This window comes from Silurus meridionalis, chromosome 21, assembly GCF_014805685.1.
Source record: "Silurus meridionalis isolate SWU-2019-XX chromosome 21, ASM1480568v1, whole genome shotgun sequence".
Lineage (NCBI taxonomy): Eukaryota > Metazoa > Chordata > Actinopteri > Siluriformes > Siluridae > Silurus > Silurus meridionalis.
This window is the reverse complement of record NC_060904.1, coordinates 14,364,690-14,375,810: the sequence shown is the minus strand read 5'-3', so window position 1 is coordinate 14,375,810 and position 11,121 is coordinate 14,364,690. Positions and strand designations below refer to the sequence as shown.

The 11,121-nt window shown below is 36.5% G+C and overlaps 1 protein-coding gene across 5 annotated transcripts in view; it reads left to right on the top strand.

The window, feature by feature from the left end:
* rundc3b (RUN domain containing 3b) overlaps positions 1–11,121 on the top strand; it is a 28,883-nt gene that overhangs the window by 9,946 nt on the left and 7,816 nt on the right. For 3 of the 5 annotated variants that reach the window (XM_046833517.1, XM_046833513.1, XM_046833514.1), the window contains exons 2-8: positions 3,775–3,890; positions 5,564–5,697; positions 6,230–6,315; positions 6,756–6,845; positions 7,225–7,305; positions 7,401–7,572; positions 7,794–7,951. In XM_046833517.1, the coding sequence (XP_046689473.1) occupies positions 3,775–3,890; positions 5,564–5,697; positions 6,230–6,315; positions 6,756–6,845; positions 7,225–7,305; positions 7,401–7,572; positions 7,794–7,951 (837 nt within the window). The remainder of the gene's footprint in view (positions 1–3,774; positions 3,891–5,563; positions 5,698–6,229; positions 6,316–6,755; positions 6,846–7,224; positions 7,306–7,400; positions 7,573–7,793; positions 7,952–11,121) is intronic. The other 2 variants (XM_046833515.1, XM_046833516.1) reach the window with 1 other exon arrangement.

Here is an 11,121-nt window from a genome sequence, read left to right as displayed (position 1 = left end):
CAAAACATCAAAAACGGAACAGGGCAAACACGGAGTCAGGACGGGCGTAGGTCAATAATAGGTTATCACAAGACACGAAACAAAACATAACAAAACAAACAAAGCGAGCGTCAGCCAGGCGAGCTCCCGATCCCAGCTTCTGACCCTACTTTATATGGTCGCCTCCTGGTGACGTCATCTACAGGAGGTAGACGCAGCTTCATTTAGCTAGAGTGCAGGAAAGGCATCTGCACATATACAAACCACACATCCTATAAAATTCAATACAACCAACACAGTAAAGTTGTATTTGTTGTATTTGTTAGAGTCATGTAACAATTCATAGAGTCAAGTGTCATAGTCCCATTTTGAGTCTGGTTCCTCTTAAAGTTTCTTCCTCATAACATCTAAGGGAGTTTGTCCTTGCCACAGTCACCCCAGGCTGCTCATCAGGGATAAATACACATCATTCACCTTAACTCTTAAATTCTGTAAAGCTGCTTTGAGACAATGTCCATTTTGAAAAGTGCTATAGAAATAAACTTGACATGTAGTCTCCTGTTACTGAATTGTTCACGGACAAAACACATCAGTGGAAAGTTGACATTATTTAATAGGCTATTAAAAAAATAGAATATAAATAGAATAAAGGGGATCAAACCAATTAACAATTTCATGAAACAGTATATAATTGCAGTGAAATAGATTTTAATTGATTTATTCAATATAAAAATGGAATTATAAAAATAAAAAATGGAATATGTCCAATGAAATAACAAATCAGCCAGGGCACTAACAATAGCTTAAATAATTGTGGATTCCACTATTGTAATTTAAATAAATAAAACACACACAGACCTTGCTGATGAAAAAGCACTGCTATAAACCATTATACTCTAGTATGTATCTCAATCTTACTGTCAGATGTAATGTATTGTATTATATGTGTCTCCTCCAGTATGTAATAAGCAGGAAGTTATTCTTCAGGCAATAAAAACAAACCAGACACCCTGACATCCATATTCTTGTTTTCGAGCCGTGCTGTATTCCTGTTTATATCCCACTGGTTTAATAAGCTTTTGTTACCAATTTCACCATTATATGCTCATATTTGGCTTCCTTAGGGCTTCTATTGAATTACCTGCACCTACAGCAAGTACATCGAGTCCCTGGATTAGATTACTGGTACCTTTTTACTTTGAGCTCCAATGCCATAACTATAAAAAAAACTAAACAATTTCCTTTGCATTCACGAGCATTTTCTCAAATCTTTCAACAAAGGAGGGTGATTAGACTTTCATAGTCTGACACAGATTATAGCAGAACATTGTTTAACATGTCAGATAAAGCAAGCACTTGCTAACATTAGTGTTAGTAGTGACCTGGCTAATGTTTCTTTTCTTGTAAAGGTTAGCAAGGCACAGCAGATTTGTTCAGATGGTGAGTCACGAGCTCCAGCTGCTCGGTTGAAAGGGAATGCAACAAAGCTTGTTGTTCCTTATCTATTTTTATACTTGGTCTGATTTGAGGTGCTGTTTTCTTTCACCAGGTTTAAATCAGAAGTTCAGATGGGAATATTTTGCTGTGGTTTTTCTCAGCATGTTTTTGCTTTGTAATTTCCATGTCATAAATATACACAGGGATGCAGGGTTGGATAATATAGTATTATTTATTTATTTAATTTTTTTTTTTTTGCAATCTCATAGAGCAAGTAAGGGCATCAGTGTTTTTCCGAGTGTGTTTTAATAGCCTGAAAATGATTTAATGTGGTAAAAAAAGTGGGAACTAACATACCAAGAAATTCCGTTTTGAATGCCATTTGATGAATGAGTAAACTAGTGCATTACTACAGACTAAGAGAAACAAATGGACCCTCTTTTGATTAAGTCTCCAATGGTATTCATTGAGCTTGGGTCTTTGGGAAAATCAGCAGGTTGTTTTAGCTATGGAGCAGCGAAATATTGGTTTTCAGATTCTGTATTTCAGATCTGATCCTCTGTCCACACATTGCTCTTAAAACATTAGTAGAAATATCATCGGTCAATTTGAATGCAACAGTGAACAGTTGTTAACTTAAGCAAAATAGACTTCATATGCCCTAACAAATGCCCTTTTTGACCAGTTATAGTAGGGAATTATATATATATATAAACAACTCAACATACAGCCATTATTGTCAAAATAGCAGACAAAAACATGAACATGATGTGTGACTTTCCATGCTTACATACTCACATTTGTTGCCAGGTATTTTGACAATAATGGCTGTATGTACTGTATGTAGGTTATTTTCAAAGGACAGTACAGTAAATCTGTACTACTATACAAGCTGCACATTGACTACTCTAAAATATAAAAATTTCATTCCTATAGTATTGTCTCTCGAGAAGATATAATAAAATGGTTGCTGAAATGTGAGGGGTGTACTCACTTTTGTGAGATACTGTATAATTGCACAATCCAGTGACACCAGTTAGGGATAGGTTTGATTTTTAATTCGGGTTTCTTTCCCTCATATCAACTCAGTGAGTTTACACCATTAAAGATAAACTGATAGATTGATAAGTTGAAATGTATACATTCACCATTTGAATTATATTTCTGTATAGCTGCTTTGTAATAATTTCCAATATTAAAAGTGCTATTCAAATAAATTGAATTAAATGTATCCACTTAGTCAGAGCCTGTCTCAGGTGATGTGTTTAACATTTACATTTACATTTGCGGCATTTAGCAGACGTCCTTGTCCAGAGCGACGTACAAAAGTGCTTTGAGTCTTTAGCGATGAATAAATTTACACTGGTACGCCAGATTACAAACTTAATATAAATCAGACTATAACTCTTGATTTTTACAAAGCAAACTTGGTAAGTGCTAATTAAAGTGATTCAGGAAGAGTCTTCAACCGTCACTTAAAGATGTTCAGACATATAGGTGGAAGTCATTCCACCACCTCGGTGCCAGAACAGAGAAGAGCCTTGAAGTATATGCAGCAGGTGATGGTATTTGGAAAGAATAGCAAGAGCTATAAAGCTTTGAGGTGCATCACAGCATGTATAACAGTATATATAGTCCCATGCAGAATGTTCCTTTTATTTTTTAAGTGTCTCCTCATTTTATCACATCACATAAGCCGCAGTTAGTGACTGTTTACACACTGTATGTCGGTGAACTGCTAACTTTGTGATGTATGCTTCTTTTGACAACCATTGTCTTCTAATGCGAATATCGTTCTCCAAACTTTTTTTGCACCACTGACCAGTTTTTCCACGGACCAGTCTTTCCACGGATGGACAGGGTGGGGGTAGTGAGGTCATGGACATAACTAAACACCTTTTATGATGAATTGGAAAACTGACTGCACCCAAGGCCTCCTCATCTTACATTAGTATCTGACTTTACTAACACCCTTGTATGTAGCCTGATGAACACACATGTCCACAAGCACACTCCAAAATCTAGTGGAACATCTTCTGAGAAGAGTGAAGGAAATTATAAGAGCACATACCGTCCTTATGACCAGGTGTCCCCAAACTTTTGGTTATATAGTGTAGTTATGGGACAATAGAAAGCAGGTTTCTTTTAATCTTCTGGGTATTAAACATGCCAAATGTAAACCTAGACACAAAGTCTGCTTGATCATTTGTGCCCAGGCTTCTGATTTTTTATCCCATCCTGATGTGTTTGTTGTTTAGGGAGTCGGGATTGCAATTCAGTCATTCAGTCATTTCCTATTATATACAGCAACCAACCTTATTTGAAGTAGAATAAAATTCTTAACTTGCGTCCCTGCAGGTTCTCGGTAAAAACACTGATTGATCGGTCTTGTTACGAAACTATCGATGACACCTCCCCGGAGTTCATCAATTTCGTCTCCATTCTGGAGCAGATCCTCAGCCATCGGCTCAAAGGTAAGGACCGGGAGACTACATTCGGACTGCACACATGTCAAGCCTTATAAAAGCAAGGCCGGTGCCATACATACATGATTAACACACAGTTGGTGTGTCCGAAATGTAAACATTTTGGAGGCATCGGGTTCCTTCTGGATTGAAGGTTTGCATAAGACAGGCAGACAGTTACTGCTAGAAAGATGACAAATGGAGTGAAACAGGAAAATGTCAAATGAAATGAGAGTGAATGGTAGGTATTAGAAATGAGAGTATTGTTAGTAGAAAGAAGCATTGAGTGTGTGTGCAAATTGTACCATGATGGAGATGGATAGAGAGAATGTGTGGCACTGATAGCAGTATGAATATTGTACATTCTGCCAATGTAGGTCTATGAAATATTTGATCATCCTCTATGAAAAAAAACATTTGTCCGATCAGTTAGAAAAAGTAAAATGACAGCATCATCAATGTGACTGTAGCTTTGTAGATTTGAGTTTTTCAGTGGAACTCGATATAAACGTTTCCATTTTGAGCTTCTGTAAAGGGAAAAACCAAACAGTTATCAAAGTCATAGCACTTTATGATAAGGTTTGTTTGTACTTTAAAAGTACTGTACAACATTAAAAGACATTATACAGTATCTCAATAGTGTACAAAACTGAGAAATAGCAGTCTGTACCCACAGAATGTTTATTCTATTTTTTCTTAGTGTCTCTTCATCCCGTAAGCTTTAGTATCTGTTCACGTACGTCAGCAAACTGGCAACCTTGTAGTGAATGCTCTCTGTGAAAACCAGTGTCCTCCCTCCCAAACATTTTTTGCACCACAGACCAGTTTTACGCAAGACACACAGTTTTGCCCTGGACGGCAGGATGGGGGTGGGGTTAGGAAATCATGCACATAACTAAATACTCTAATGTGCATGTTATATTATTATACTTTATATATTATACAATTTCATTATTAACTAATTATTACATATATAATGAACATGTATCTCAGCTCACCATAATACAGAATCAATGGGAGCTTAATTTATCAATGCATAGAAAAAACTGCAACTAAAATAAGTGGGGAATTGGCATAGGTGGAAGTGGGCATCTTTCAAAATATGCAATATTCAACGAAGTTGAAATAAAATAGAATTGGAAACGATAGTTACTGATAGTTATAGGTACTGGGACATGGCCTGGTGTTTGGGTATCCCCTCTCTCACAGACTATCGTTTTGTTTTTGTTTTGTTAAGTGCAATTCTGTAGGAAACTATTTCAAGTAATGTTAATGTTTCTTTCTGTACCCACTTAGCATGTAGAAATCGTTCCTTTCCTTTACATACAGTGTAAACAAAATTACGTTTCCATTATATGCCATTAGACACCTGTCCGTAAAATCCATTAGCTTTCTGCTGCCATTATGCATGTCGGAGGAAGCATATGGTCTCATTATTTTTTTTTTTTTCATTTTGTTTCAATTTCCTGCTAACAGGCAACACATAGCAAAAAGGAAGAATAATCAGCATACATGCATGAATATATTACCTTAGTGGTGAGACGCATTTATCAAAAACACTTGATTATTCTCGTTCAAAAATGAAAAAATTATCTTGAGCTCCAGGACAACTTTTTTTTTTTAAGTCTTACCTAGTCTCATCCCTAATGTCAGTTTTTTCCTGCTGGCATTATTATATGCAGGTCAGATCACATGGTTTGGCTACGAGAGTCCACGTAGTTTTTGGGATTATGTGCGTGTGGCCTGTAGCAAAGTCCCTCACGGCTGCATCTCAAGCATTGAGATTATGGAGAATGTACGCAGTTCCAGAGCCAAGGTAAGGACACAAACACACATAAACACACACAAACAATATTTTACCATAGATGGGAATAATGGGCTGTCGTATACAAAACAAATGTTTTATTTTAAATGAATAGCATATACAGTGGTGTGAAAGTGTTTGCCCCCTTCCTGATTTCTTATTTTTTTGCATGTTTGTCACACTTTAATATTCAGATCATTAAACTAATGGAAAATTAGTAAAAGATAACACAAGTAAACACAACATGCAGTTTTTAAATGAAGGTTTTTATTATTGAGTGAAAACAAAATCCAAAATGTGTTTGCCCCCCCTGTTAAATCTGTGGTTTATCACACCTGAGTTCAATTTCTCTATACACACCCAGGCCTGATTACTGCCAAGAAATCTCTTAAATAGGACCTGCCTGACAAAGTGAAGTAGACCATAAGATCCTTAAACGCTAGACATCCTATTTCTTTCTGTGCCTCTTTCCATTATCTATCTCTCTTCTCCTCTTTTGCCCTACATCCATCAATCCATCTATCTCTGTGTATTTCTGTTTCAGGGCCGTGCTTGGATCCGAGTTGCCTTGATGGAGAAACGGCTTTCTGAATATATATCTGCTGCGTTGAGAGACTTCAAAACCACAAGGTTTTACACACACACACACACACACACACACACACACACACACACACACACACACACAATTTGAATCTGCAAATCTGCAAATATTTACTAATAAAATAAATTATAGATAAAATCTGATTGTCATTAAGCCATTTAAATGTAGAATTTAGCCCATATATATATATATATATATTTATTTATTCTTCAAAGGTTTAAAATAAAGATAACCCTGTTCTTTGGGTTTATATTTTACTGCTTATTATGCTTGTTATTAAATTAGATACCTGCTCCTGTCTACACAATTGCGCATGATTATGCATGGCAGTAGGTGGTCCATGTATTTGAGTGCAATGCACCACTGTGTCTGGTACATTGCTATACGCTGGTAACCTTTGTGAAGATCATGATGATGACTGTAATGAGTTTGTTTGTGTGTTTGTGCATGCACTGATGCTTACCAGAAGGTTTTATGAAGAAGGTGCAATAGTGCTGGGAGAGGAAGCCGGTGTGCTGGCAGATACTCTCATCGGACTAAACGCTATTGATTTCAGGTAGACCACTTCGCTCCCTCTCACTGTGGGGCACTTTTGACATTCAACCATGTATCAGTCGGAGGGGATGCAAATGATTCCACTTACTGAGACTGATTTTATATACTTGCTTATATTTTATATATTATTTATTTTACACAGCTCCCCAACTTGTTTTGGAATTGATTTTGTAATATTAGTATATACATAGTAATAGTAATCATTGAGTTTGGAGCTTGGGGTATGTTTAACCTGTTTTTGGTGTATTTTCTGTTATAAGTTACAGTATGTTCTTGAATTTACCTTTCGCCATATTGAAATTCTTTTGAGATTTCACGAAAATGTCATCTGAAAGGAATGTGGTGTCTTTATATAATGCTATATTGTTGCTCGTCGACAGTTTTTGTCTAAAGGGCGATAGTTTGGATGGAAGCTGTCCTGCTGTGATTGACTACACACCCTACCTCAAGTTCACGCAAACGTAAGGCTGAGCACTTAAATACACATTAGATCATTTCAACCGGTATATAAAAACTCTATACCATCTAGACCATAGTGTGTGCATGTGTTTCTCAGCTCGGACAGCATCAGCAGTGATGAGGAGGAGATGAGGACTTTGGGTAGCAGTGGCAGCGAGGCCAGCACTCCGGAGTCCAATATGGCTGCCTGCTTGAGTACAGACCTAAGCAGCTGGTACAGCAAGTGTAAAAGAATGGAGCAGAAATATAGAGTGGTGCTGGAGCAAAAGGCAAGTGTGTACATGTAGTGTAGAGATCAATACAACATCTATAGATCTCCAATTTGCAGGTGATTAGCTTTGCATGATGCATACATGCGTATGTGTGTGTTTTATATTATCTAACGATTAACATAGACATCAACTATACAGACAGTTCAACCATATTTACTGTGTGTGTGTGTGTGTGTGTGTGTGTGTGTGTGTGTGTGTGTGTGTGTGTGTGCGTATAGGGTTATCTGGAAGAGCTGGTTCGTCTGAGAGAGGCTCAGTTGTCAGAGTCCGTCTCCCAAAATAAAGTTTTACTGCAGCGCTTCGCAGAAACCGGTATCAGCCATAAACTGGAGAAAGAACAACTGGAGTTCATTATCTTGGAGCTTCAGGACCAACTGTGAGTACAGATGAAGGTTTTAAAAAAATTAAGTGAAGCTTCTGTTCTTGTTGTCAATAAAAGGGCGGTGTGGCCGCTCTGGTTATTGTGTCAATGAAGGAGGTGGCAATTTATCAGATGTCTTTCTCCAGACTTAGTTATTTCAGGCATACAGCCAAGCTATTGAAGGTTAAGGGCCTTGCTTATGGTGGTGTTTGGATATGAACCCATGACCTTCCAATCAGAAGTCTGACATCTTATCCACTAAGCTACTGATGAGTTACCACTTCCCAGCTTGTTGTGACAGTAAAGGAGGTTTAGCCTTTGACTTTGTTGTATCAATGAAAGAGGGTTGGCCACTGTGCTTTCTTGTGTTAGTGAGGTAGGCATGGCCTATGTGTTTAATCCAACTCTTCTAAACAATGAGATTTGAGAATTCATAATTGGCACATTTTATGCTTATAAATATAGCACATGCTACAAAAAGGTAGCATTTCAGTGCGACCAATTTAAACAAATTGAAATACACGTGCAATAATTCATGTCAGGATACAGTTTAGATTCACTACTAATGACCCGTGAAAAACCTTTGATGTTTTCAAGTTTTCTCGCTGCACAATCCCAGAAAAACTGCCACAACAATTTATTATACGGTTCCACATGGCAGATGAATACAATTTTAATTGCAAAACATCTGATATGAATTTTCTTAAATTCCAGGAATAATTAGCATGTGGATTCACCTGTACTGATCACTTTAGCACATCGTTCTGTTATTAATATGTTTACTGCAAAAGGAAAGTTTGCAAGGAGAAGCGCCCTGCTTGTAGTTCATTACGATCAAACTGCTGAGTAATCAAACATTCATCAGTGAGTTGGCACTGCGAGGGCATTGCAGAGGGGAGGACAGAGTGATGAATTGATGGATAAGGAGGAAATGAGAAACAATGGGAGGAGGGATGAAACAGTAGAGTTGAAAGAAGGAGATAATGTGATGGTAGGAGGTGTAATGAGTAAGAGTTATTACTAAAGAAACAATTATTTAGACCCATACGTTAATATAAACCTGTGATTTGTCCTAAGGCAAGAACTATTATTCTTATCAACATTTTCTGAACTATGATATCTGAGAATTCATAATTGCAAATTTAATGATTATTTATATAGTACATGCTACACAGAGATAGTGTTTTAGTCCAACTAACGCTTTTAACTACACGTGAATTAAATCCTGTCATGTTTACTGCATCAGAAATACTTGAAAATTAAAAAATAAATAAAAAAATCCTATCTGTGCCAAATTTGGATTTAATCCTAAAGTGTGTGTGGCCTGTTTAAAAAAAAAAAAAAAAGATTAACACTTTGTAGAAACATTGACTGAATGACAGTTCCTCATCCTCAGCTACATCACTCGAGTTTATAACCCAAACTTAGCTCAAGATTTATGCAGAACCTTTTTATTTTTTCATTAATTTGGATTTTGTGCTGCGAAAAACTGAGCCCTTTTAAAAGTATTCTACTGATAGGATTAATATTAAATTAATATATCAATTTCATTAGAAAATTATTAATTATTTAATAAGGAAATAGAGATATTCAATGATGTATTAGTCATGAGACAAATAAAACAATCATGTTTATCATGTTTTAAGTATTGAGTTACCCATAGCAACAACTTAGCCTCTGCATCTGTTCATTTAAAAAGCTCTGTGCTTTTCACGAACATCAATTTAGAGATGGAAATAAATGAAATGCCTGATAAAAATGGCAGACTGACAGAAATTAAATTTTTACACATCAACTGTATGGGGACATCAGAGAGAGTTTTAAAAAACTGAAAATGCAATTGTCAAATCTCTCTGGATTGTCTGGTATCAGTCTGGTATTGTCTGATTTCTTTTGCATTTTATAATAAATATACAACAGCTGTTCATGTCAAACTGGAACATTTAATTTTACAGGTATAAAAATGGATGCTAGTGTGGTGATACTACACGCAGTAGTAAGTGGTTAGTGTGTCCTATTATGCACTTTTTCCGGGCTATTCCAGAGACCGTTAATCAAGATGGCAGACAACAGCGTTTGGTGATGACGTTACTTGTGAACAAAAGCGTAAAACCTGCAGATATCTACAGAAGATTACAAGCACAGTACAGTGTTGAGATATTTAAATGGTGTTAACGGTTCACATATGGCCGTACGTATACGAATAAAGGTTCACATATGGCTGTACGTTCATCAGTTTGACTTTTACGCCTTTTGTAGTATTGTTTCTCAAAATTTAAACTAATAAGTTCGTCATTTTTTTTTTGTGATTTTCTGCTCGCTCGCTCGTAACCACATGAGGATAAAAATTTTGCTTGGGGGATTTCTTTGCTTCGTCCTGCAGAATCCCAACTGATGCACATGTCTAGACTCAACATAGTGGACTCTGTAGTGTATTTATTTTAATGTAGATAAATAAATAATGTGGATCGTTTTATTTCTAATTGTGTACGTCATGTCATGTTTGAGCACATATGATAACAGGATGACCGATTGGAGTTTTGGCTTGAAGCTGGTCAGACTCAGAAATGAATATACAAAGGTAATATGATTTGGGCAAAGATAAGTCTTGTAATAAGTTGAAAAGATAAAAAAAAATAAAAATAAAAAATAGAGAAGCAAATATAGATTTGGTTTGATATGAACTGAACACTCTACAAATACTTTTAGATAAAAAAAAAAAAGAAAAAAAGCCACAAAGTCACAAAAGTGTGCTTTTTGTCCTGTAGGTGTATCTCATACAATTGATTATTCATCATGCAAAAGTATCATTTTAAATTAGAATGATGATGATGATAATGATGTGCATTCACTCTCCATACTGCATTGCCAAATGTGCTAGCACAGTGAAAACTTTGCACTTTGCAGCTGCAGAGGCATGTTGTATTATTAATAAAGCTTGGAGATGGCCACGTTTTGCTGCTAATTTATAGTGCTGTGGTTTTGAGGTCAATTTCAGCCAATTTGCATACAGTTGCTAAGGCAATTTCCTCTCTTCCCCTTCGTAAGCAGACACTCTGTTTTTATAAAAGGTTGAAAAATGTTCTGCAAAGAAGAGTGCTTCTCTTGGGCTAATGTTTGCAGCCGACGCATAGGAATTACAGTAGGTGGGTTTTTCAGAATTCGAAGTTGGCTTGTCACTTGTA